Source organism: Augochlora pura, chromosome 8, assembly GCF_028453695.1.
Source record: "Augochlora pura isolate Apur16 chromosome 8, APUR_v2.2.1, whole genome shotgun sequence".
NCBI classification, from domain to species: Eukaryota; Metazoa; Arthropoda; class Insecta; order Hymenoptera; family Halictidae; genus Augochlora; species Augochlora pura.
The window spans coordinates 7,816,699-7,841,429 of NC_135779.1; the positions used below are offsets into that span (position 1 = coordinate 7,816,699).

General features: G+C 43.9%; 1 protein-coding gene across 1 annotated transcript in view; it reads right to left on the minus strand.

Annotated features, from left to right (window-relative positions):
- Positions 1–6,505: 6,505 nt before the first annotated feature.
- Positions 6,506–24,731, minus strand: part of LOC144474467 (uncharacterized) — a 37,155-nt gene continuing 18,929 nt past the window's right edge. The window contains exons 6-10 of the mRNA XM_078189310.1: positions 19,025–19,313; positions 17,141–17,342; positions 8,616–8,822; positions 7,962–8,041; positions 6,506–6,961 (exon numbers count right to left, since the gene is read on the minus strand). Coding sequence (XP_078045436.1) covers positions 6,506–6,961; positions 7,962–8,041; positions 8,616–8,822; positions 17,141–17,342; positions 19,025–19,313 — 1,234 coding nt within the window. The remainder of the gene's footprint in view (positions 6,962–7,961; positions 8,042–8,615; positions 8,823–17,140; positions 17,343–19,024; positions 19,314–24,731) is intronic.

A 24,731-nucleotide genomic window follows, 5' to 3' on the forward strand; every position in this document is an offset into this window, starting at 1 on the left:
GGGAGGGGGGGAGGTATTACCTTGTACATATTTACAAGGCGAAGAAATTTATACGAGTTATCCGTAAATGTTTTACAAGAAGCTTTGTTTTACGAATCGGTACGTGTATATATATATACATAATTGTATACATATCAGAGATTTCTCGAAATACATCTAACAAAGAGGTGGGCGTTGGGATGGGGAGTGGAGAGTTTACGAGGGTTTCGGAATCGGGGAGGGTATAGAGTCGATGTTGAAATGACTTTGCTTTTCGAAGTCTATCGTGATTGTGCAAATACTTCCTGTAAAGCTCAGCCTCCTTTCTCCTACGAAAGTTTAATACGTTTCTATACAGCAGTTAGAAGTCAACAGTCCTGGGGAGCCTCTTCGACACCTTACGGCTCTGCCACGCGTTTCCGCCGGAAGTTTCGACCATAGTTCCGCCCTTTCAATCGCTATCGCCCCGTCTCACCTCTCTTCGTAACCGTACGTTCGCTCATTGATAACGAAAATCGGAATTGCCAGCGAACGAACCTTTCTCTCTCTCTCTCTCTCTCTTTGTTTTGCTTCGAAAACGTGGGAATTCAGTCGAGCGCAAATGAATCATTTATCTTCGTCGTTCCGAAACGTGCAGCTTGCGAATCTTTATGCAAATCCGTAGTTCGACGTTCAATTCTGTGAATGGTAAAACAGATGGAAAGTATTTTTGTAAGATAAAATGTTTACACGTACTTTCTTATAATTCAACATACCTACCTAATTCTATTAAGATTCAACGGAATCTTAAATTATATCATAAAACTTTCAGATTTCACTTCGATTAAATAAGATACTTTAATTTTGTTGTTTTTCAAGGTTTTTGTAGCGCTAGTCGAAGTGTCAAACGGCAAACGCATAAAGATTCGCGGTAGAATGGTCTTTGATAGACATAAATTATATACAGGAGTCCCGTTGCTTGTAATTGTTTCATCGTGTTTGCGAATAAAGTGAAGGGGGGAGGGGGGGATGTTTAAGAATAACGTCTGGAATTCCCTCTCTTTTTTCTACGCATTATTGAAACGTGAAAACATTTGAATCGGGTCAACTATAACAAGAAGTATTAAACGTGTTGACTGGCAAACAAGGTTCCAGGCACATCCGGGATCCGAGATCCCGCGTTTCCGTTGTCTCTCCTCTCAGTACCTGAGGAAAACTTCCGAAGAACAATTGTCGTAGTGTGAACGATTAATCCAACGTCGAGCAAGTTGGTTCGTGAATTATTTGTTTGCACACTCGGATTTACACTGAGAGATATTGAACTGTCGGTAACGATGCGCGCGCGGGCGCGCGTGTGTGTGTGTGTTATGTAAATTGTACTGTGTCGAAGATAGAATCATTCGGTGTCCTATAAAAATTGGCAGTATACGAACAATTCACCACAGAGAAGAATGAAGAACTTCGTAAACGTCTCGCACGTTTCCGGTTCACACGGAAAACCCTAAATACGTTCTCGCGATAGCGAACGATTACAGAAGAATGCATACGAACTTTCGCACAGTGATTTCGAGTTCCGGTGACATAACCGGACGATTCTATTCGTCAAGAGAGACCATCCGGTTCGTCACCGTTTTGGTCTGACGAGCGATCGAACGAGTCCTCGGTCGCGCCTTCGAAAATTCATCGAAAAATCAGAGCTACATCGAGAGTCGGATATAAAAAAAAAAACGAATTCTCCAAGATGCTAGGTGATATACTCCCGTGACCGGAAGTGCTCTACTTTCGTTAAAGTAGCCTACTTTCGTCCGTTCGCGACCGGAATCGGATCGCGGCGCGATCGACAAGGCAATCATCGGGAAAGTTTTTGAACAGTACAGCGGTGATTCAAGCAAACAGCAAAGAGCAGAAATCGTGTATAGAAACGACTGAAAAAAGAAAGCGGGTCTCGGCGACGCCACGTTTGATATCGTGTCCCATCGAGAGAATTGATCTGGAACGAAATCGATCCCGAATAAAATCTATCGCGTGAAAACGATGCTCGGTAATCGAACGATCCTCGCGCGTCGCGTAAACGTAGAACACTTAATATTCAGGTACTAATCATTTACCGTTTGATGACTCAGTTCCCGTATCAAAGTCTTCGGATGATGCTTTTACAAGCTAATAGGAATAGAACGCTGTAACGTTTAATTGGTGCTGCTTATTGATTCCGTTCGTACCGCCATCGGTTAAAACGTCTACGCGATGGAAAGTCAAGATTGGCGGAACAGTTTTCGGTGCGATTCTAAATTGTCAAGTGAGAGTGATTTGAACAGAGTAAATTGTCCAACAACACCAATCAAAGGTTAAAGATCGACTCGAGTGTTCAGTCAACTCTTAGACGATGATTCGAATAATTGCAAGTACCGTTCGAGTCCAGGTGAATCTTTAGTCAGCTAAAAGGTAGATTAATTGTTTTGCGGGGGGGGGCGGCGTATAATCTGACTTTGAAGCTTCCGGAGTCTACGTTTGCTTCTTTGAAGTTCGAAACGACGATCGCCACCTCTATCAGGGGCTATAATTGAGCTTCCAGATTATACGTACGTACGAGTTATACCAGAAAAAATTCATCGACTAGATTAAAGATCGTTTCGACCGTGAATACTTTGGTCAGCAGCGTTTTGATTCTCCGTCTCGTTCGCGTCCTGTCTCATCGGTATCATTAAATAACGCGTAAATTGTTCCTATGTTGTACTTACTTTCGAGGTTTCTACTGTATCTTAAACGTAAACGAACTTTCGACTAGCGATTCGCGTTGGCGATTCTTGGAGACCAGCTCCAGTTTCGATATATCTTTCACTCTAGAAACTTAACTTTTCCTTTCGAACGCGCTGTGTCGGCCTTGTCCTTTCCCTTTCGTGTCCTACGCGTTGTCTCTAAAATGCCGATTTTTCACGCAAAAGCACAGAAAAGCAATAAATAAATGAAATATAAAATTATGAAAAATCTGAAGGTATTCAAGCGTAGCCACGGACTATCTTCAACGTATTCAAATTCTTAACCTTCCGTTTCCTACGCCGTAGTCATTCGTGACTCGTTGTAACGTGTACAGTACCGAAGTTGTCTGTGTTAGTAGCAGAGAGACCGTCAATGTTTACACCGGCCTCACCATTAATATATCCTGACAATATACAATCAGTCGAAGCCAAGAGCTCGAACGGTCGACAACTGACGGAGCCATATTACCGAGTCGCTCGAGTAAACATTCGTGTGTGTATTAGTGAAGTATCGGTGTGAGTCAGAAATGACTCCGGCACAGGACTCCGTGCTGCAGTACTCCGAGGGTTAATACATACTTCGACTGCCAGGTAACACACACACATGGTTCATGGGATTATCGTACTCATATTTAAAAATTAATTGCAACGCTGATGAATTGTATATTCCCAGTTTTATTGGAATTTACGAAACGTAAGGGTATTGAAAACGTAATCAATCTGCTACGCAACTTAACTTTTCATTTTTAATTTGACCAAGCTTTGTGAGAATTCTGTAAAAATTTCAAGGTTGTTTACGTGGCGGTCAAAGAGTCAATGGAAGAGACTTTTTCAATTCGAATATCCTGCGACCGGTGTAGAACATTTTTGGAAACCATCCGCAGTCTAAATTGATTCATTTCGTGAACACACGCGGGATGAAAGTATCGATCCGCGTGCAACTGTTTCGTTTCCTGTGGATCGATTTGACGAAAATTCTAGAAAACAACTGTACTCTCCTGACAATTTCGGCAGCTGATCGATTATGGGAACGTTAATAATCTGTCGGGCATTATCGATGCCCGTGAAAATCGACGTGCATCGAAACGGCGAAATAAAATGTTCAAATATCGGGATTGTCCGGAAAGATCGAACGCTTTCTGCGTCGGTTGAAAATGTTCCAAACGATAGTGGATAGATTGATATTTCCCTCGCTGCAATATCGCGCCTAAGAAACCATCAACACGGATAAGTATTTCCCTAACTTACTCTGATAATTTAATTGCAGACTATAGAAGTTCCGTTTACGTACTCACTAATATCCATCCCCCTCGTCGTCGATCGACGAGGACCATAAATCCCCTTAACGATACTTCAACAGTCTAAGATTCATTGCCCTAAAGTCTCGTAATTATGCTCCGTTCGTGTTTCGATTTTCTAATCGGTTTCCTTTCAAGACCGCGTCAACGATATCCGCCGTTCCGAAAAATCTGTTAGCCGTCGCGGATCTCCTAGTTTTTTTGATATTTACGCCTTATAATTCTCGAATCCATCGAAATCCTTTATAATTCGCGGAATCGCTGTATCGATGGATGACAGTCCGAGTTCGCGTAATTTCTTCTCACCGCAGAGGAATGGAAAAAAATCCAATAGATTTCGACCGCGTATTGTTTGCTCCGCCGGCAATCGTCGACGCTGAAAATTCGGGCGAATTCATTCGCACGGCCGATGTACAATAGTCAATTTGCCGACGAAAATATGGACGAAATTCATACCGTCGTTTGCTTTTTATAACAAGAATTTCGTTATTCTGTTTTTCGAGGAGTAGAACTTTTTCTGCGATTCAGGGATTGTAAACGTATCAAAAATAAACGTTTCGATATATCGGAATTAATTCTACGCGAAATGTGAATTCTATTAATTTGTCATTAGAATGGACAGATGTCATTTAGTCAAATTATTAAAAATGTTTGACTCCTATGTCTTGCAATTGACACAGACAATTTTGATTTCGTATAAAGATCAGCGGTCCAATTATAATGTACATCGATTTCGGTTTTTGAGACTGAATATTATGTTGGTTCTATAACCACTCTTCTTCGTTTTTGCAGTTGCGGTTATACATTTCGATTACAGTTCTATTTTGTATTAATAAACATACTACGTTTACCTTTAAGTATTAAAAGTATGGACTCTATATTCAAGTCACGCGTGTAGTATATAACAGAAGTAAAATGCGCGCCGAACACTTTTCAAAACGAAATAACTTTTTTAAAATTGGATAACAGGAGAGAAATAAGTTATCGGTAGTCTCAACAATCGAAACCGATATCACAGCTGCCTTCGATCTCTCCTCCGATTCAGTTATCAATTATTCTGCCCAGTCAAACGAACACCATGCAATTGAAGCTCACCGTAGACCGAACATTAACAATCGAAAACTTCGAAAAATCGTGTCGGTTGCTGGATGAATCGTAGGGTTAATTAAATTCCACAAGCCGGACACATTTTTTGTCCACGTTCCCCGGCAAATTGATTACGGCTCGACGAGATTTTCACGCCGGTACGGGATCCCCGGCGTCGCTGGGGACGCGGGCAAACATCAGCCACCCGCCGATAAACGCAAAATTTACCGGTGGCCGAACGCAATCACCGTAGTTTGACCGGCGGTAATCTTATACGAGGCTCGATGCTGTTGACACGCGTCCCTGGACCCCGGCCCGGGACGAGCCGACCCGGCCCGGCCACGGCCCGCGGGATCTCCGGTTCAATCGAATTTCCGATGACGCGCGATTTCGATGTCACCCATCCGCGCCGAGTATCCCCTGAATGCCGTGTCGCGATAATAGCTTCTCGCATTGTTCCCGCGGATATTGCGTGTGCGCCGAAGATCGCGAATTTTGCGGCCACCGGGCGACGTGCACGGCGATGATCGGCGCACGATCCCTGGGAAGAACCGTGGCGATCGATCACCGACCCTGTTTCCACGTAATTGAAATGTTTTCGTCGGCTCGCTGTTTCGGTGGAAAAACTCCGTTGATCCCGGCCCCTGACTCGCGACAATCGTACATGTCGAGACGGTATCGACTTCACGATATCGTACGTCGATGCTGAACTGTGGGTCTTGGGCGTTTACAGTGTGGACAATTATTTTCCTCGTACTAGCTCTGTCTCGCAGAGCGTTCACGAATGTAATAACGAATTTAAATTGACGACAGTATAATAATACATAGTGTAATAAGACAATATAAGAAGCGCTTTGCTTATTTTAGTAAGATCGTTTCCTCGCAAAGTTCGTTCTTAAGAGATTTTTATCCGAGTCTATCTAATATGGTTTAATCTTATCTCGCAGAAATGTCAACGTAGACATAAGCATAAACTGGGCTCAATGTTGTTAATTAGATTACCACATGATTCCCGATAAAAATTTCATAATTATCTCGAACGAATATTTCAATTAATTATTATAGAGCAGAATAGCACGTTATTTAAAGAAGTATATTAAATAACGTAAAGTAACTCGTTATATAAAAAGTGTTTCGAGCGATGTTATTTCAAACAATGTCATTCCACATGCGTTCAGAATCAGCTTCAAATTAATTATGCACGCTAAGAACGCGCACGAGCCACAGATTCAGGTCAACATCCTGATATCTCTTCTTTTCATCCTGATATCTCTTCTTTTCATCCTGCACATCGGGATCGTGAAAACTCCCTCTATCTTTAACTAAACCGCGAGCCTAATCCCTGTCTTCGCGCGGAGCCCGCGGCTCCAGTTTCAAACGTGATCCGTCTCGATCGTTGACGGGCGTTTAAACGCAGGTGGTGATCTGCTCGATCACGGTGACGTCTCGGTGGCGCCTCGGCCGGCTCCTGTAAGAGTCCTGATGGCTCAGTCCCTCGGGCACACTCTTGCTGGGCCTGATGGGCCCGTAGAACTGCGGCTGGTAATAGTGTTCGGTATTGTGGTGTATCCTCTCGCTCATGTCCCTGTCGCGCAGGCTCTCGTCGATGTTCAGGGGCACGTGGAGGGACTGGGACTTGGGCAGCCTGGGCCTCGGCGGGGGCGGACAGGTGCGCAGCGGTGGCACGGCTGAAGCGGATAGGTGCGCGTCGGGCATCACCGTCGGCGACGCCGGCTGCTGGCCCGAGCCGACCAGGAACAGCAACGCCGCGCCGCACAAGGAACTTAACATGCACGCGTAGTAACCCACCCTCGGGATGTACGCGTTCATGTAACCTGGAAGAGAGGAGGATAGAGTCGGCAGCTGTCAATGGGAAAGATTCTGTAAAAGCCCTACGAAGAGATGACGAGGAACGGACGGTTTCTGAGATCAGTACTCTGGGACACGTTTCGCTGGATCACTGGGCCTATGTCACTTAAAATGGGCCACGATCGTTAACATTGATTTATTTTACTCCGATAGGGGATCTTAAGTTCAGCTAAAGTCCTTAGAACGCTTAACGCGAAACCTGCCATCGCCGATCAAATGACCGGTCTCGCATTTTCAATTTTCAAATTGTTAAAATTATGAAGATTGAAGCAACGTCGTTGTTCAGGTATGGGTTATAATAAAAATTGCGGAAGGTTTAAATAAATACAGCTTTTTCATCGATACGAAGCAATACATGTTAGATACTTCGAGGCAGGTTTAGTGTTGAGGTAACAGAAGGTTTAAGGTCAGCTTAAGGGAGGGTCATTTTCATCATGCAAGAAGTGCTATAAATATTATCTTCCTCGTTCAAGGTATATCTATTTATATAATGCTGTTGATTGATAAATTTTACTAAACTAAAATGCAAAAATTGATTAAAGGACATTGTTTGACTCTCCCTTAAGCATCCTAGGGTTAATGACACTGATCTCTCGTCCAGTGCAAGGTGATTAGTTCTGGGTCACGATTTCTGTCTTGGTCATGATTTCAATTCAATTTGATTTCGATTTAGAAGAAATTAATAATTTAATAATTTAGTAGTAGATCTTACGTAGAATCTTTATCACGAATATGACTCGTTATTATAGAGCAAGGGATTAAATTGCATTTGAGCATTCATTTGAGCTGCAAGGTTGGACCTAGAATTTACTAAAGCGACCAAGATCGATGACATCGGTCTCTCGTCTACTGCAATAGATGATTGAAGGTTAATGTCTTAATCTGTCTTCTTCGGCCTGCAATATTGGACCTAGGGCTTTTGAAAAGGATTACGATCGATAAACCCTTTTATCAAAGCTATAATATGAATTAGTTCTATATCGCGATTCTTAACTTGGTCGCCTTCCTTTAGCTGCAAAGTTGGACACAGGGTTTTTTTAGGACTCGTTCTACCAGTCTTCGTCTTTGCAAGTTCTGCAATGAATTTGCGTGGGTTAGAATGACAGTGGCGTAAGTGACATTTTCGAAAATGTAGAATCACGTTATAAAATGTAATCTATGTGTAGTCTAAATGTAATCGATTCATATCAAAATGTTAGAAAGCAAGTGAAATAAATTATCGAGCCACCGTGAATGAACTCTAAATTATCGTTACGAAAAAAGTCAATAAAAATACATAAGTTAGTTAACGCCAATGTTTCTTATTCAACGCAACGAAGAAAGTGTAATTTACGCCACCACGACTCTAATCCATTTAATTGCTGGCTCCAAGACCTCCTGAAACATGTTTAAATTAACTCAGTTTGCAGTCTGTATCTTGATTTGTCTCTTATAAGCTACAATCCTTACGGTCGCCGTCTCGGTCGCCATTCTAAAGCTTGGATGTTGAATAGTACATTTTCTGAAGTGAATCTAGGTCACGTTTGGATGCTGCAACACTACCTCTATGTATCCAAGTGCTGCCTCTGTTTATCTAACTAAGGATTTCAGTTAAAGGGTTTTAGGCGCTCAGGTCTGGAATCTGTACGTGCCAAGTAAATGAGTTTACCGGTTAGAGGAACTCCGAGAAGAATAGGTAGAGCCTCCGCAGCCTGCACGAGTGCCCAGGCCCGCGCGAAGTGTCTCGTCCTCAATCTTTCGAGGGCAAGCATTTTCAGAGAGTAAAGGGCGCCGCCGAGGGAAGCGCCGTAGAGCCCGGACGCAAGGACGAGCCCGTGGTAGCCCTCCACGCTGCCCAGCGCCACTTGTGCTATTGCTTTAATCAGAAAAGGAAAAATTCAATCGCACTCTCAAATTATCCTTGTGTACTCCCCCCAAACCCGTGGAGAATTCTCGCAATAAAGAGTAAAATATCCTCGACTTTAAAAGCTCGCGAACCTGGTCAAAATGTTACGCGACCATAGTACAGGTAAATTGGTGACTTGTTTAAATCATTCGCTGCTTATCGCGTAGTTTATAAAATACAGATCTTCAACTTTCGTCAAAATGTCTACGATATCCCTGGCTCAAGTTATTTAAAATAAAATTTTTCCAAGAACGTGTCGATTTTTTATCAAAAGCTACTATAAATATACAAAAGTAAAATATAAATAGATGACCGAGTTAAAACGCTCCGAATTAAACAAGTTTTGTTCAATCGCTATCGAATCGAATCGTATTCTATCTCGTTCATTTACGCGATTTATATGAAAAGTTCCCTGTTCATCCTAATCTGGAAACGTCAGATTTTTAATTCCATTAAATTGTTAGTAATTTTATAAGCGCGTTCATTTCGCGAAGCCGAGCGAAACTCGATTCTTTCCTAGATTACGAATTTCTTATTAATTTATCGAATCTATGCGAATCGTATATAAACGTTGCATAGCCGTATCGAAAGTTCGGGCGACGAAGGGTCGAGTCGAGAAAGTGACTTCGAAATAAACTCCGTTTCGTCGGGACGCGCCGGCTTCGTTCGGATCTCGTCGTCCACGTTTCTCGGCGAGAAGGCACGTCGCCGGTCCCGACGGCGGGATTGCAGAGATTACTATCGCGAGCCCGGGCGGGATTAGGCCAGTAATAAATTCAAATCTGTTCGCTTCGTAATTATTTAAGCTTTGATGAGAAGGGGGACACGCGGCGACACGGGGCGCCTTTGAGACGCGAGTGGCTCCAGTTTCGAGTAATAACACGACTGACGGATTATTTAATCAGAGGGGTTGATAATAGGCGGCTTATGGCTGCGCTCCGTGCTCGCTAATGACGCCGGGCGTGCTTTCGCCCGTTACGTTTCTCCTTCCGTCTTCATTGTTCCCGGCAAATACGTGTTATCATCGGGTCAAATAAATGCCTCGATAATGCGGCGGCGGAACATCGATGCGAATAGTAATCTCGCGGAGTAAAGAGCACCATTACTACAGAAATTGGAGTTACTCCTTTGTCGAGTGGTGGACGCTCTCGAGGAACGCGCTTGTCATTTTTCAACGCCCCGTGTACCTGCACACAAAGAAGGAGAAATAGAGAGAGAGAGAGGAGGTGGTGAGTTTCAGCGTCGCCATTCAGCACGGTACAAGGTGCAGTTTATTTTGTAATCCTCTTACGGCGCACGGTCATTAGCAGAACCGGAAATAAAGCAATGAAACGGCGCATTCTGCTACACGCCAACCTTCAATGGCTCGGTCGTCAAACCACCGATGTGCCTGCTTCAAACTAACGATCCATCGATCGTCCATTGTTCGGCCACGGTTATCTAGCCGGATGAGAACTGATTTTTAGACACTTTTTCGCTGAGAAGAACAGCAGTCGTTTCCCTAAAAAAAAGTACTAAAACTACTCTAAAAGTACTTCGTTCAGAAGTACATATGTCACGCAATTTGCAGTAATTTATCCGTTGCAAAATCTTTGAAAATGTCTCCTTCTCCTAACCGGTTAGTTTCGATAAATTGTATTCGCTGCGACGCCTTCTAGAAGTGCTTTACAGTTGGTTGTACATTTTTCAATTCTAGTTCCGTATTAGGCTTTCCCCAAACTTTTCCTCTTCCGTCACATCCAAAAAATATTAAATAAGATAATAAGAAGTTTATTGCAAAATTTTACCTGCATCCCTTGACTTCAATAGATTTCTCTTATAAGCAACGAGGGTACGAATACTTACGGGACTGACTGTATATCGGGCGAACAGGTATCGAGATATCGCGTCGATCATATCAGAAAACAAGGTTCCGAGAAGAGCGCGTCTCCCAGATAGAAACATGAATCCGTAATGAAAAAAGAAAGCGCACGGCGGAGAAGCTGTTTCGAGAAGGCCAGATCCGGAGTATTCCCTTAATACAGAGAATTCCGGAGTCGCAGTTCCATCGATTCGGTTTCTTCGTTGCGATAGGTTCGCCGCCGATTCGATTCGTGATCGCGATTGGTCAAGGAACGCGGAGTCGAACAACGAGAGCCGATTGTTCTCGCATTAAATCGTAATCTCGATGATTCGACGAGTATGGAGGACAGAGCGAACGTCGGACGAGGTAACGAGACGCGAGACGCATTGCGACTGCGAGATTTCTAAACGAAGACGGTGCCCGACGATGGGAAGAATAACACGGGAACGACGACAGGGTGGCTCGTCGACATCATCTTCTCCCTCCCCTGTCTTTCTGTCGTCGAGAGGGACAACGGCGGCACGATGACGCCCGAGAGACGGGATAATTTAACGAGTGTCCTCGCGAATCATTCCGTCGCGCTGACGGCGCTTTTTTATTGCGGTAATTCGCGGGCTTCGCCCTGATTTTAATATCTATTTGACGACCGGGCAATTTTCTTTTTCATATTCCCCGCGAAATGGTTCTATTTTCGTTTTAACATGCTCTGGGAAATAATTCTACTTCCTTTTTAACATACACCTGGAAAAAAGATTGCATCTTCTTTCAAACGTTCACTGAAATATCTTTTTATTGTAGAATAGTTTCGTTGAATTAACTAAATCTGTAGATCTTTTTGATTGGCAACGAGATCGAAGCTTTTTAAAGAACAGATAATTAATTATAAAGGGGATGCAATAGGACACGATACTTATGCGAATTCAAGGCAATACTCAACCCTTTGCACTCGAATGGTGACTCTGAGGCACCGCCTAAAATTATTCTCTCTATCGGGATAAAATTGATTTCAACTGAAGAGACGCGAATGACGTACATATTCAATAAATCATGTTTCAAATCTTCACAACGAGTTGACGCGATATTATACGGCAAAGGGTTGAAAGAAGAAAGTTATTTTCGTCTGACTCGTGTTCCTAGCAATTAACTCTTATTATATATAATTAATTATTCCGATTACCTACCGCGCTCCGTTATTATCGAATAATGCACGGAAAAATCCTCGGTTTGTTCGCCGAACGGAAGAAACTCACTCGCGAAGCGAGGAATAAAATTTGTGGAAAACGCGGGCTCGTGATTAGAACTCCGGCGATTGCGCACAGACACAAGCCCCGCGTCGCGAGCACGTTTACAACCGTGTTGATAATGCTACGTCTGCGTCCGGGACAAGGCAGCCAGAACAACGGTTAAAATGCAAACCGTACGAGGAAAAATTCCCGAGCGAACGTAACTCGTAATCAGCGGCGAACCGTATTTTCATCGTGTGTTGGTGCACGGGGTCCACACCAGCGCGGCCGTCTCGCTTCTCCTCATCCCCCGACGGCGAAAGGAGACGTGACAAGCGGGAGTTAAACATACAGCCGCGGAGGAGAGAGAGAGAGTCCCGCGCCCAAAAACCGGCTTATCCACGTCGGAATAGATCGAGTCCCTTGCCAGCGGTGCATGGCGGTTTGCCCGCAGGAAATAAACCATCCGAGGAAAAAGAATTCACAATTTTTCCGTCTCCCTTTCTCTCTCTCTTTCTCTCTTTCTCTAGCTTTCTCGTTTCTTCTTTTTTAATGGTACAGAGAGACGCGTGCTCCCCCTCGTCGCGTTTTATTTTCCGCCTCCGAAGACCGGATGTGTATCGGGACGGGAGGAGTATCTAAGGAAATTCGTTTCTTTTTTTTTCTTTTTTGGGGAATTTTTGAAGACGGTTTGCTCCGCGAACGTCGCTCCTCGGGGTAACTGAAACGTTTTGCTCGACGAGGTAAACCATCGGGATATTTTCCTCGGCGATGGTTCCGCAGCGCTCGATATTTCTAGACGGACGTAAATCTATCGGAGTGTTCGAGAAGCTCTTGTCGGTCTTTGACGGAGTCGGCCGGTTACTCGTTAATTTCGTATTCTGTGAAAAAGCTTTATTTAAATTGTATCGCGTTTTACCGAGAGTGTGCCGTGTTTCTCTGACAGTACGATATCGCAGGAATAATATATCCCGTGTATTTATTAATGAACTCGTTCGTTTGTAGTAAAGTCATTATCCTCGATGCCGAGGGCTAGATGTTCGTTAAGGTACTGCCTAAATTTCATCGAACAAAATACAAACAAAAGTTACGCTCTGCAGTCTGTTAAATTATAATGTATACTCTGTGTTTGCTTATCTAGAGGTTTACGACCGCTGCTTTCGGGTTACGTATATTATTTTACAGAGATATACGAAATTCGAGCTGCATAGGATCAAACGAGAATGCTTTTAGCAGTTGTATATATGTATAATATACCGAAATGCTCCGTATCTCGTTTTAATCATTTTTGCTATATCCGCGGTAAGCCTTGACTCCATTAGTTTGATTATAGTGCACGGCATCCGTGCTTTGAATAGTTTGGGCGTACGATGATCTATTTTCCCGTTACCGGCTGGACCAAAGCCACGGCTGCTCCCCTTGTCCGACTAAAAACGCACTCGTTTCACTTGTCTGACCAGCGAGCGTCTTACTCGACTTTTACTTTTGGCTTCGAGCACGAAATTTGTCTCATTAAGTCAGAACTTTTTCCTGTTGATTAAGATCGTAATATACGAGCGAGAAAAATTGATGTTCCAGCTACTTTTTTTATGAATTCGTTCTCCTTTCCTTTGTTCGTAATCTGCGGCGATTAGACTGGGGATTTTTATGCGAAATGAAAACGATGATCGTTAATTGCAAATAACGTGAGCTAAATAGAAATCTGTTTCCTTAACAATCTCAGTGAGTAATAAATATTTTACTGAATAATTTCAGTTATTCCAACTACTCGTTTTTATGATATATGCGTTAAAGTATATAACTACACTTTTAAAAGAACAGAAGAATATTATACATATAATTACACTAATACTTATGTCTTTCTCACAAAATTATAACTGAATAACCTTACGATCATTCATAATTATCAATTTTTTATTTAACAATTTTCCTCTGTTTCTCTGATTAAATATAATTTTTACTACATGTCTGACTAAATATATAGTTTTCTCCTCTCGATTGGCTGAACACCATTTTCCCTATTTGTCTGACTAAATATAATTTTATTTTTTTGTCTGACTGAACACAATACTCTCTACTTGTCTGACTAAATACAATTTTATCTCCTTGTCTGACTGAACACAATTTTCATTCTTTGTCTGACTATATATAATTTTATCTTCTTGACTGAATGAACACAATACTCTCTACTTGTCTGACTAAACACAATCATCTCTACTTGTCTGACCAAAACGACTTTCTCTACTTGTCTGACCAAAACGACTTTCTCTACTTGTCTGACCAAAACGACTTTCTCTACGTGTTATCGATCGCAAGTCACGTATTTATCCGAATTTTATTATTCCGTTTCTCAGCGCGGAATATTTTGAAAGAAAACCGTGGCTCGCAGCACGCGAACCGATAAGGGACGGTTAAGGAGCCCGGAATATTTCATCCGCGGTCGAGCGTGAAATTTTCATCCCCTTGTCGGGAATTGAAATCGTCCCGAAGTGTCGTGGCCAGCGCCGAGGGGAGACAGTCAGTCGAATCACACGGTTTTGCGCGAAAGTATCGACACACTTTTCCCAAACGTCAGTTTCCAGCGTATGCCAGCAAATTTACTGGCGGGGCTCCCGCTTATCGGAGGAAAGGGGTAAAAATGCTTTGCAAGCTTGCCGTTTGATTTATTTCTTCCTGCATGGAGAAATTGTAGTTTTATTCCAGTTAGCTTTGCGCAAATAAATTGTTAACCGCTCCAGGATTTATGGCGAACCTGTAACCTTAATCCTGTAACAGGATCCTTTGCAAACAATTTGCAAAAAATTAGCTGAAACACTTGCTTCTTAATTTATTTCATTCAAAGATTTACTTGTGTCAATTTTTAAACAAAGGTTGGAACAAAATGTCAACCTAGGAGCTTAATCTTGTAATGAAGGTATTACTAAGCAATTTATAAAAATTAGTTAATTTTACTCACATTAATTGTTCTGGTTATTTATGCGAACTGTTAAAATCTAAAAGCTTGATGAGGCAGTGAAGATATTGTTAAACAGTTTATAAAAATATGTTAGAATTCTTGTATTCGTTTTACAACAAATTTTACTTATATCAATTAATCAAGTAAGTCAATTGTTGTCAAAGTTACAATGAAATCTCGATTTCAAAAAAACAATTGGAAATCTATTACGCTATTATTAAAATATTAAATTTACAGAAAGAAACGGTGGCGGTACCGTTATCATACCCAGACCATTATCGCAAATGTAAAGAAAGCGAGATCGGCAACAATTCCTCAAAATTCCCCAAAAAATTCTGTCAAGCGTCCAGCTCAAACTTCCAAGCCTCGAAAACCAAAATAACGAAAACCAGTAAAAAACCACCAAAAGTCAGCACCCACGAAATGCTTCGGTGGTCGCATAGCACGCCAATCCTTCGAAAGAAGACCGAGTTAAGGAAATAATGAGAAAATTATGCGGACGGTCTAGTTTCCGGAAGATTTAAAAGCTGGGACTCGGGTCGCGGAAACTTTCGATGAATTTTCCTGCGACGAGTCATCCCCGTTGTCAGCCTTGGCTCCGTCGTAGCTTGGAGTCCGCCCCCGCGCGCGTATCATTGTCCTAAAAGAAAAAGCTGGCCGCGGCCTGGCCAACCGTGTTGCGCTTTCGTACCGAAAGTTCGTCGTCCGGAGGTTTCTAAACGTAGTCCTCATTCAGCCCGGGTAGACACTCCCAACCCGTTTCCAGGAGGGGGTGGGTGGGGTGGCTCTATCACCCTTTTGAAGCCGGCGAGCTCTCTTCGAGTGTCGGCCGCGTGCACACGTCTTTGCCCCTCATTCAGCCGGCTTACCCTTCGCTCGAGTCCCCCGGCACAAAGTATTTTCCATTCTATCCCCGGAGTCACCGACCCCCTCCGATCCCGCTACACCCCTAGTCTACGCCAGCGCACACCTGGCCACACGATTCTTCGACTCTTTCCCCGCATGGTTTTTCCCTTTGGTCACGCCGGGCCGAGTATCGCAAAGAGGGACGTCGGGACCGTTAATGGTGTTGCTTTGTGCGCAACACCAGTTTAAAACGCCGGCCGAAAAGATTTCGTTACCCGCTGGCCATTGTGTTATTAGGCTTCGGCCATTGCTGATGCCTGACTTGGCGATTAAACTTGATTTTAGTGAATTATTTCGACAATTATTTAACCCTGCGGAGTAATCGTTAAATTTTGATTTGAATGGACTTTGTAGTTTCGCATGCTTGTCGCGGTTTGCAGGGATTTGGGTCACTGAAAATGATCTCTCTCCAGGATTATGCTCATCCCTTAAATTATTGCATGACTCAATAAAGGCCTTGTCAATGAAAAGCCCCGCGTGACATTGCGATTTATGAAGCTTTTGAATAAATAATCTAAATGTTCAGCTGTTTAATTATTGACAATATTAAGGTGCCTGCAGAAAGTAGTCTAGAATTAAATAAGAAGAACATATGTCGTCCTTGTGATATTTTGAGAAGGCTTCGCGAACTATAATAGGTGCTAGCGAAAGTGAGGACAGTAAATTGTACCAGTCTGGTCCCTTTAATTTTATCACTATCGTTCCACTCAACCTCTTTGTAAGCATTTTTGTACTGTGGCGACTTTCATAGAGCTTATAATAACACAATAAGAAATACTAATAAACTGCAATTGCTGTTATTTGAACAAAAGTGAAGACAGTAAAGTTATGCCAGTCTGGAAACAAGAATGTCTTGTCAAATACAATTTTCTTGATTTGATATTAGGCCATTTAACGAGTCAAGTAAGAAAACGTCAAGAGGCTTTCGCGAAATCACTGCCGCTGAGAGGTTTAAGCCACCGTTTGGCAGCACACGGTCGATCTAGCAGGGATTTACGATCCAGGACAGTTTGAGTAAGCGTCGAAGAAGATCCTCGCTGTTCCTGGAGGGTAATTTGGCTGAACGTTCCACTCGCTCGTCTGAGCAGTGATAGGTTTACGTCACTTGTTGCGTCCGCATCCGCACGCCGCAGAAACAATAGAAATCTGCCAAGAAAATAAACATTCCTAACCGAAGTCTTTTTTACTAGAACGATCATTCGAGTTATGTCCGACCACGGACGAGCTCGTTCCACTTGTTAAGTCGCGACGGCATTACGCTAGGACACGGGTTTTCTTTGTCCGTTCCCGTATAGCTCCGCCTTGAAATGCATTCGTAGCGAACATCGTCGCGGAGTAGTATGACAAGTTGTATACTGACCAACTCCCAGCAGCGCCGCTTGGCAGAGATACTGTCTCGACACCAGACACTGAGCAGATGGCCTGGCGGTAACGACTCCCCACGCTGCGCAACCGAGAGCCGCTGCCAACCCCAAACAAGTCTGCAGCAACACCAGAGCACTGTTTTCCAGACCGTCCTCTTTACCATGCACAGCCTGAAACGGATGCTGCTTGTTAGTGGACTGCGGGTGACCATGCAAACGTGGGTGTTTGGGAATTCGTTCGCGGAGTTCGGGGGTCTCGGGGAAACTCGGTTTTCTCTGTCAAACATTTTACATTCTCTGTTAAATTCGCGTTCACGTCGGATACAATCTTGAACAAGTATGCAGAAAACACGTGCCGCTTTTCCATTTGTATTTACTTTGAAATCTGTACCTTTTTGAGAAAACCAGTGTGTCCAATTAATCCCTCGCCGTATCATTCTCCTAACACTTGCGATGGCCAGCAATTATTCGATTGCAAAATATATTCTTAGAAAAAGTAAAAAATTTGCACTTGTTGTGTATCCACATATCCGTGAATATTAATATTAATATAACTGGTCACTGCCATGAATCTCCATTACGAGTTACACTCGTTGAACTATGGCAAGGGGTTAACATTAAAAATCTGTGATTCGAAGCAAAGCGCGGGATGAATTTTGCTGTTTTCGTTGCTGACTCGGATTTTTCTTCCACTTCGGTGTCAACATTCTGCAGCCGGATTTTCTGTTTGAACAGGCCCCGCTAACTTCCGGGCGCTACCTAATGGCACGCTGATCGCTAACAGGAGCGCGAGAAGTGAATTTGAGACACGCGACCGGCCAGCGGCGATTATGAGAGTGTAAACCGAGCAACTTCCGTGTAACTTTGCCTGACAATCGAGTTACGGATTGTAGCCCCTCGGTTGATTGCCGCATGCAACTGTGCCCGCGGCAGTTTCGTAATTGAGCCCCGGGAGACTGGCCAGCGATCAACGATCGAGAAACTGGACCGCATTTATTCGCGATACCGCCGCCGACGGTCGGCCGTCGGTGTACTGTTATCGAACTTTCTGTTTGTTCGGCGGCGGTATTTAAATTCGTTAACGTCTTGGCAGCGCCGAACTCCGGAAGCAATTTTCACGATTATCTCGAACTCGCATCGAGCTAGGAATTTTCTATGAAAAATTAGTAGAATGTTTCATAAAATTTGTAATTTGATAAATGTGCGTCGATCGAGGAATATTTCTTTGTAAACGTTCATTCGGCATTACTTTATCGGCAAGATATCGCATAATGAAGCTCTACCGCACGTTCGGCGGCGCTCCCCACGTTTGATTGATCACTTACGTCTCCTGACTGACCATTCACCGACCTATTCTCCTTAATTGGCCACCGACGAGTCCATATAACTTGTCCGACCAGTACGCGACCTATTCTACTTGCCTGATTAATGTTTGGACTAACTCACCCGGCTGATCAATGCTTGATTTATTCCACTTGCCTAACTAATCACCGGCACGATTCCCTTGTCCGAACGGACGTCGGGCTATTCGGCCCGCATGACCCATGTCTGCAGAGGTTAGTCAAATTTCAAAAACAAATAACAACTTCATCTGCAATTTCCAAATTCACGTAAAACCGCTATGATAAATTCTAATTTCTTAGCTTCAGTTTCATTGACTTGATTTTTAATTAGTTTAGACATTTCGTGCGAAATTCCGCGGTTAACTTTCGGCACTTAGCGTGTACAATGAATGAAGTGAACATTTTTTCAGTCCTAGTTGCTGTCTGTTCCTGCGGTACCAGTCGCAGTTGCCATGGTTCCGTAACAAAATTGCTACATGTAATCCGTAAAAGGGGCCAGGTGTTTGAGGGTTAAACGAAATTGTCTGAGACACTCACGATGTAAAAGGCAGGTGTGTAGAGACCAAATCCAGCGGCCGCCGCAGCCAGCATCAGCATCCTGACAGGACGGCTTCCTAGCGGGCTGAGATCGACCCAGCGCTGTCTGGGCGGCACCTTGGCGGCGGTCCTCCTCTCCTTGAGCTTGCCGCCCCGTTGATTCTTCAGGTGCAGCATGGCCCGCCGTTGGGGATGATAGACGGAGGCACTCTTATAGATCAAGCCGAGGAAGAAGGCCAGCGACAGGGCGCCGGTCACGGACTGCATGCCGCGTTTCCAGCCCAGCTTTCTGAGAAAACAGCTCGAGGTTACGGTCGTCGGAGCGAATTACTTCGCCTTTTGTGCCCGGAGTCGGCCAGCTGGCTTCGTACCGCGTCAATACAAACGACTCGAGATCCGTCGATACACCGAAAATGTTTTCTATGTAAACGACCGCCGTAGTTCCGCGCTCGGGGTCCATTAAAGCCGAGTGTTTCTTTTGCATTAACTTCCCGAGGCGCCTCGATCGTTAATGCCCCCCGTAATTTCGATCGATCGCTCGCTCGCCCCGCGACGTGACCTGCCTTGCGAACGCTACTCGCGTAACCGCTTACGAGGAATCTTTCCCTTTTTCTCCGAGGCATAATCGCGGCGAAAATGTGCTCACGAGGATACGACACGAAATTCGATCGAGTTCGTTGTTTCTAATGAGACTGATTTTGATTTTAGTTTGCTGAAATTTTTTGTCTCGTTACTGTCGCTGTCATTCCACTTGTTCGACTAATGCCACGTTTGTATCACTTGTCTGACCAAGAATGTATTCTTTCTCCTTGCCTGACTTGTGAGAATTGTACCACTTGTCTTACTGCTGTCACGTTTATTCTACTTATCTATTTATTCTATTCGTCTGACAAATATCATTGTTGTATCACTTGTTGGATTAAGATTACATTCTTTCTTTATGTCTGATCTGTGAAAATTGTCCCACTACCAATATCTATTCTACTTGTCTAACTAGAAATATTTTCTCCACTTGTCTGACTAGAAATACTTTCACCACTAGTCTGACTAGAAATACTTTCACCACTTGTCTGACCAAAAAAAATTTCTCCACTTATCTAACTAGAAATATTTTCTTACTTTGTCCGAGTAGTAACATTTTTCTTGCTTGTCTAACTATTAACAGGCTCTATTTAATACTTCCTTGCATCGAGAACTATCCAGCGTTCGCAACAATGTTGATTGCACCTCCGCAACAACGACAGCCGTCTTTAGAGGATCAGATGACGATCCCAAATGAAATTAGTGTGTCTGCGACGGATCCTTGTTATGGAAGCTCGATTCGTCAACGTTGGGCTACCGTTTCGTCGACGGTTCAAAGCGACCGCAAAGTTCATAACGCGAGCACGACACGAAACACCGTCAGAGAGGCCCACGGAATAGCCGGAAGCCTTTCTCGCTCTTGTTTCAACCGGCTTTAAACTTTGTGGCCCCCGGGATCGCTTGCCGTTCTACGAAATGACGGAAAATCCTTTTTACCGCGTGCCCAAAAGTGTCTATTAGGAACAGCCACGCTTACACTATGCCGGTTTCACTCGAAATTAAGTCTTTTTACTGTTCCCTGAGAATACTTTATTTTATACGTAGAAATGTATCACTTTTAAGAGGTAATATTGTTTCGGAATTTGCTTTCTCGCTAATTGCGATTTGCGTATTCCACTGGAATATATTAGCGAATCCATTATTCATTCTACTCGTTTTATTAAATATTATTCTCTTTACTTGTCGGTCCAAATATTATTTTCTCTACTTTGCTGACTATATATAATTTCTCTATTTGTCTGACGAAAATGATTTCCTCTACTTGTCTGACTGAATACAATTCTCTCTACTTGTCTGACTAAAATGGTGCTCTCTACTTGTTTGTTTAAAACGATCTCTTTTAATTCCTTAAGTTCATAATTTCTTTTCCTTGTCCGATTAAAATGATTCCACCTGCTTGCCCTGACAAAATTGATTTCTTCTTGTTGTCTAATTAGAAAGACTTCCTTCCCTCATCTGGTCAAAATGATTTCTTCTTCTGTGCAACGTAAAGGATTTCATCTTCTCGGTTGGCTGAAATAATGTTCCCAATTCGTCCAACAAAAAACGACATCTACTCGCGCGTGCTATACTGCTTATCCAGCCTCTCAGACGCCTATTACGCGCAACGAGAGCGTCTTATTCCACTCGCGGTGGCGATCATTCAAATTTCAGTACGACGAAATAAAAAAATGGTGCCAGACGCTACTTTCCGTTCCCGTTTCCTCGGCGACGGTGACGCTCCGATTTCATGGTCGAGTAAGCAGTCGTTGCGAACAGTAACCGTCTTCATTTGTCGGTTATTGTCGACTGCAGCCGCACGGAAGCCGCTACTCGCCGGGCTTTTACGACCTGCTCGCCGCGGCCGCGTTTATATATATATATATATATATATGTACTGACTAAATATATATATATATATATATTTCTTATGAACTGGAAAGGGAGAAGCAGTATCGTCTTACGCAGCAACGCCGGCATGTTACGGCATAATAAATAACAGGTGACGAGGTATTGCCTCCCGCCGTTGTAACACGAGACGGTATATCACACGCCGGTAACACGTGTCGCGTTAATGCTGCACTTATACTACTGGGTGCGCGTCGTTTCGTTTTCGTATTGCGACCGGGCCACCGGCAGTTAATGGTTTCATTGTTTCTGTCGCGGGGTCGCGCGATTAAATTCCCCCGTCTTCCGGTTACATTCCTGACGAGCCACGCTTACACCGGTTTTTTACGAGGCTTTCAACGTTATTGGGAGGCGCTCGCTTTACGAGCATATTTTACGAGTATTTCCATGAATTTCTGGCCACTTCACTCTTGCTTGTTAGGCGCCGCCGCCTTCCGCGCCCGCCGGCTCGTATAAAACCGCGTTGCAAATTCGAATTTTCAATTTTCTTTCTCCGACGCTCGCTCCAAAGTTACATTATTACGTTACAGGTGTAAGGGATCGCTTGAGCGAGGACAGTCGCCAAAGGCGAGTCGTCTAGAGACATACTTTTTTACTTGGGATACTGTCCGATAGTGAAATCGCAACAGAAATATTTGACTGGACAGTTCATGCAATACAATTGCTTAGAAAAATTATTTTTACTGGCATACAGGTGGTTACTTATTCTATTTGATTCCTCATAATATTTCCTCTACTTGCCTGTCTCGTATATTTCCTCTGATTAAATACAGTTTCCTCTATTTGTCTGACTAAAACGATTGTCTCTACTTGTCTGGCTAAAACGATTGTATCTACTTGTCTGACTAAAACGATTTTCTCTACTTGTCTGACTAACGCGATTTTCTCTATTTGTCTGACTAACACGATTTTCTCTACTTCATAAATCATCACGATTTGTTCCACTGATTCTAATAATGAAACTGATCTTCACTTATCTACCCGAACATTTTTCTACTCTCATCTCTCGTACCAACATAAATGAACGATGCACTTTGGGACGATGTCCAAATCAGACGCGCGGATCGGTTACCGAAGACAGAGGCAGCGAAATCGATTTCGGTCTGTCGTGCGGCGTCGGAGCATTCGAAAGGCAGGCCACGGTGGTCTCGGCCGCAGATTGATGGTGGAATGCCGAGGCCTGTTTGATTGATTACGGCTTGTATCCCGTCTAAACGGTGCCGTTTCGACGTTCCAACGGGCCCGATACTGTTTCAGACGGCACACGCGTCGATTAATGCACTTCCTTTCGTTCTGTGTTTTTTTTTTGTTTTCTTTTTCGGTTGCGCTGCCAGGGCTCGCACCCCGGCCTGGTTACCGAGATAGCTACAGATTTATCGTGTGCGTGGGACGGTGCGGGAACGTTGCGGGAAAAATCGCGTGGGCGACGTTTCCCGTGGCAACGCCGGGAATTGTGTGGGTGGCAGGATCCACGTGTGGCCCCCGGTACAACACCCACGCGCCCTGTCTCGCAACCTACATTTCGTTGGGCAAGAGTTACGGAGTCAAAGGGAGAGGGAGGAAGAGAGAGGAAGTGTGTGAGGGAGAGAGTGAGAGAGAGATAAAAAGAGCGAGAAATAGATAGAGAGAAAAATAGAGACAGAAAAAGAGGGGAAGAGAAAACGAGACAGAGGAGAAGAGAGGAAAAGAGAAAGTCGGTTTCCGCGAGGACTTCCGCCTGGAGATGGTCGCAGGGAAAAGAATGTTTCATTGAAAAGCCTGTAATCGTCCGGAGGAAATGATTTTTTTTTCCCCCCGACCACAGAATCGTCTGGTTCTGACGGAAGTCCGCCGCCGGAGAATTGCAGTCGCGGCGAGCGCAGCGAACTGCACTTCGTTCCGTCGTCTATGAATCTATTCGAGTGTTTGGGGCCGCCGTTGGTTTCCATCTTGCGTCCGACGCACGGTCGATTTGCTCGACTCGCGCGAAGAAATGGAACACGGCCGTTGCGCAACACTCGCGCCAGGGAAGGCGGAATCCATGGAAATCGCGATTCGGTCGCCGTCCGCTGTATCGGCTCGTTCGTTTAACGCCGCGCTCCGGATGATATTATGGAAAGCTGCGGCTCGTTCGCGGAATCGCCGAAAACTGGATTAAACTGCTGCGCGATTCATTTATTCGCCGGGGAACGTCGTATACAATGTACTTGCTTGATCAATGCGGATTATTTGTTGCAGTAATGTCAGATTTATTCAGCTCCTCTGATTAATTCTGGATTTATTCAACTCGTCTGATAAATTTTGTAATTATTCCACTTGTTTCGGGCGCATTTGTTCGACTTCGGTCGCGAAACGTTGCGTTTATTCTCTCTTCTGTTCGAATAATGCTGCATTTATTCTAGTTCGGCTGAACGATGTTGCATTTGTTCTATTAGCCTGACTTATAATGGTCTTGTTCTACTTGCCGATACACATGGCACTGTCATTTCTCTTGTCTGATTACACGGCGCAGTTATTCTACTTACTTGTTTAAGGAACATGGTTAGTTTACTTTTCTTAGCGAACAACACGGTTATTTTACTTGTCTGACTATATCAAGTTTATTCCACTTTGTAACAGAGTTCCATTTTGCCGACTGTATAACACAGTTGTTCTATTTGCCCGACTATATAACACAGTTGTTCTACTTGATTGTATAGCATAATTACTCCACTTCCCTGACTACCAACCTTCGCTAAATAATTTTTCAATGATCAAACAACCGAATGTTTGAATCGATGTGTTTATAGTCGAGCAGCGTCTGAGCAAACGCGGCCCCATTCTACTGCGCCCAAAACTAGGAAATACGGGTTCCGTTTGATATTACGCTAGCAATTGCTGTTTGTTTATCCAAGCAGATGGGTAGACGCTGTTTGTTTAACGATGTTTGATTCCATTCCGTTCCGCGCGATTACTTCACGCGCTGTAATCGGTCCCTAGCGTATCGATGTCTTTGCTCATCCGGATAATTATTCGCAGCTCGCACGACGATATTTGCAACAAACTCTTTGCTCACCGTACAGCAAACATCGTGCCCGGACGCGTCGCGCGCGCACACGTCTCTTCGTTTCACCGGTTTCGCCGCGCGCAAGAGAATTATATTTGTGTGACAATGGATGACCCAATTTCACTCGTTTAATAACACGTGTTTACGGTCCGGCTTTCCTGACAATTCGCGCACGGCCCGTTTTGTTCCAGCACGTGTTATTATTTAAACTGT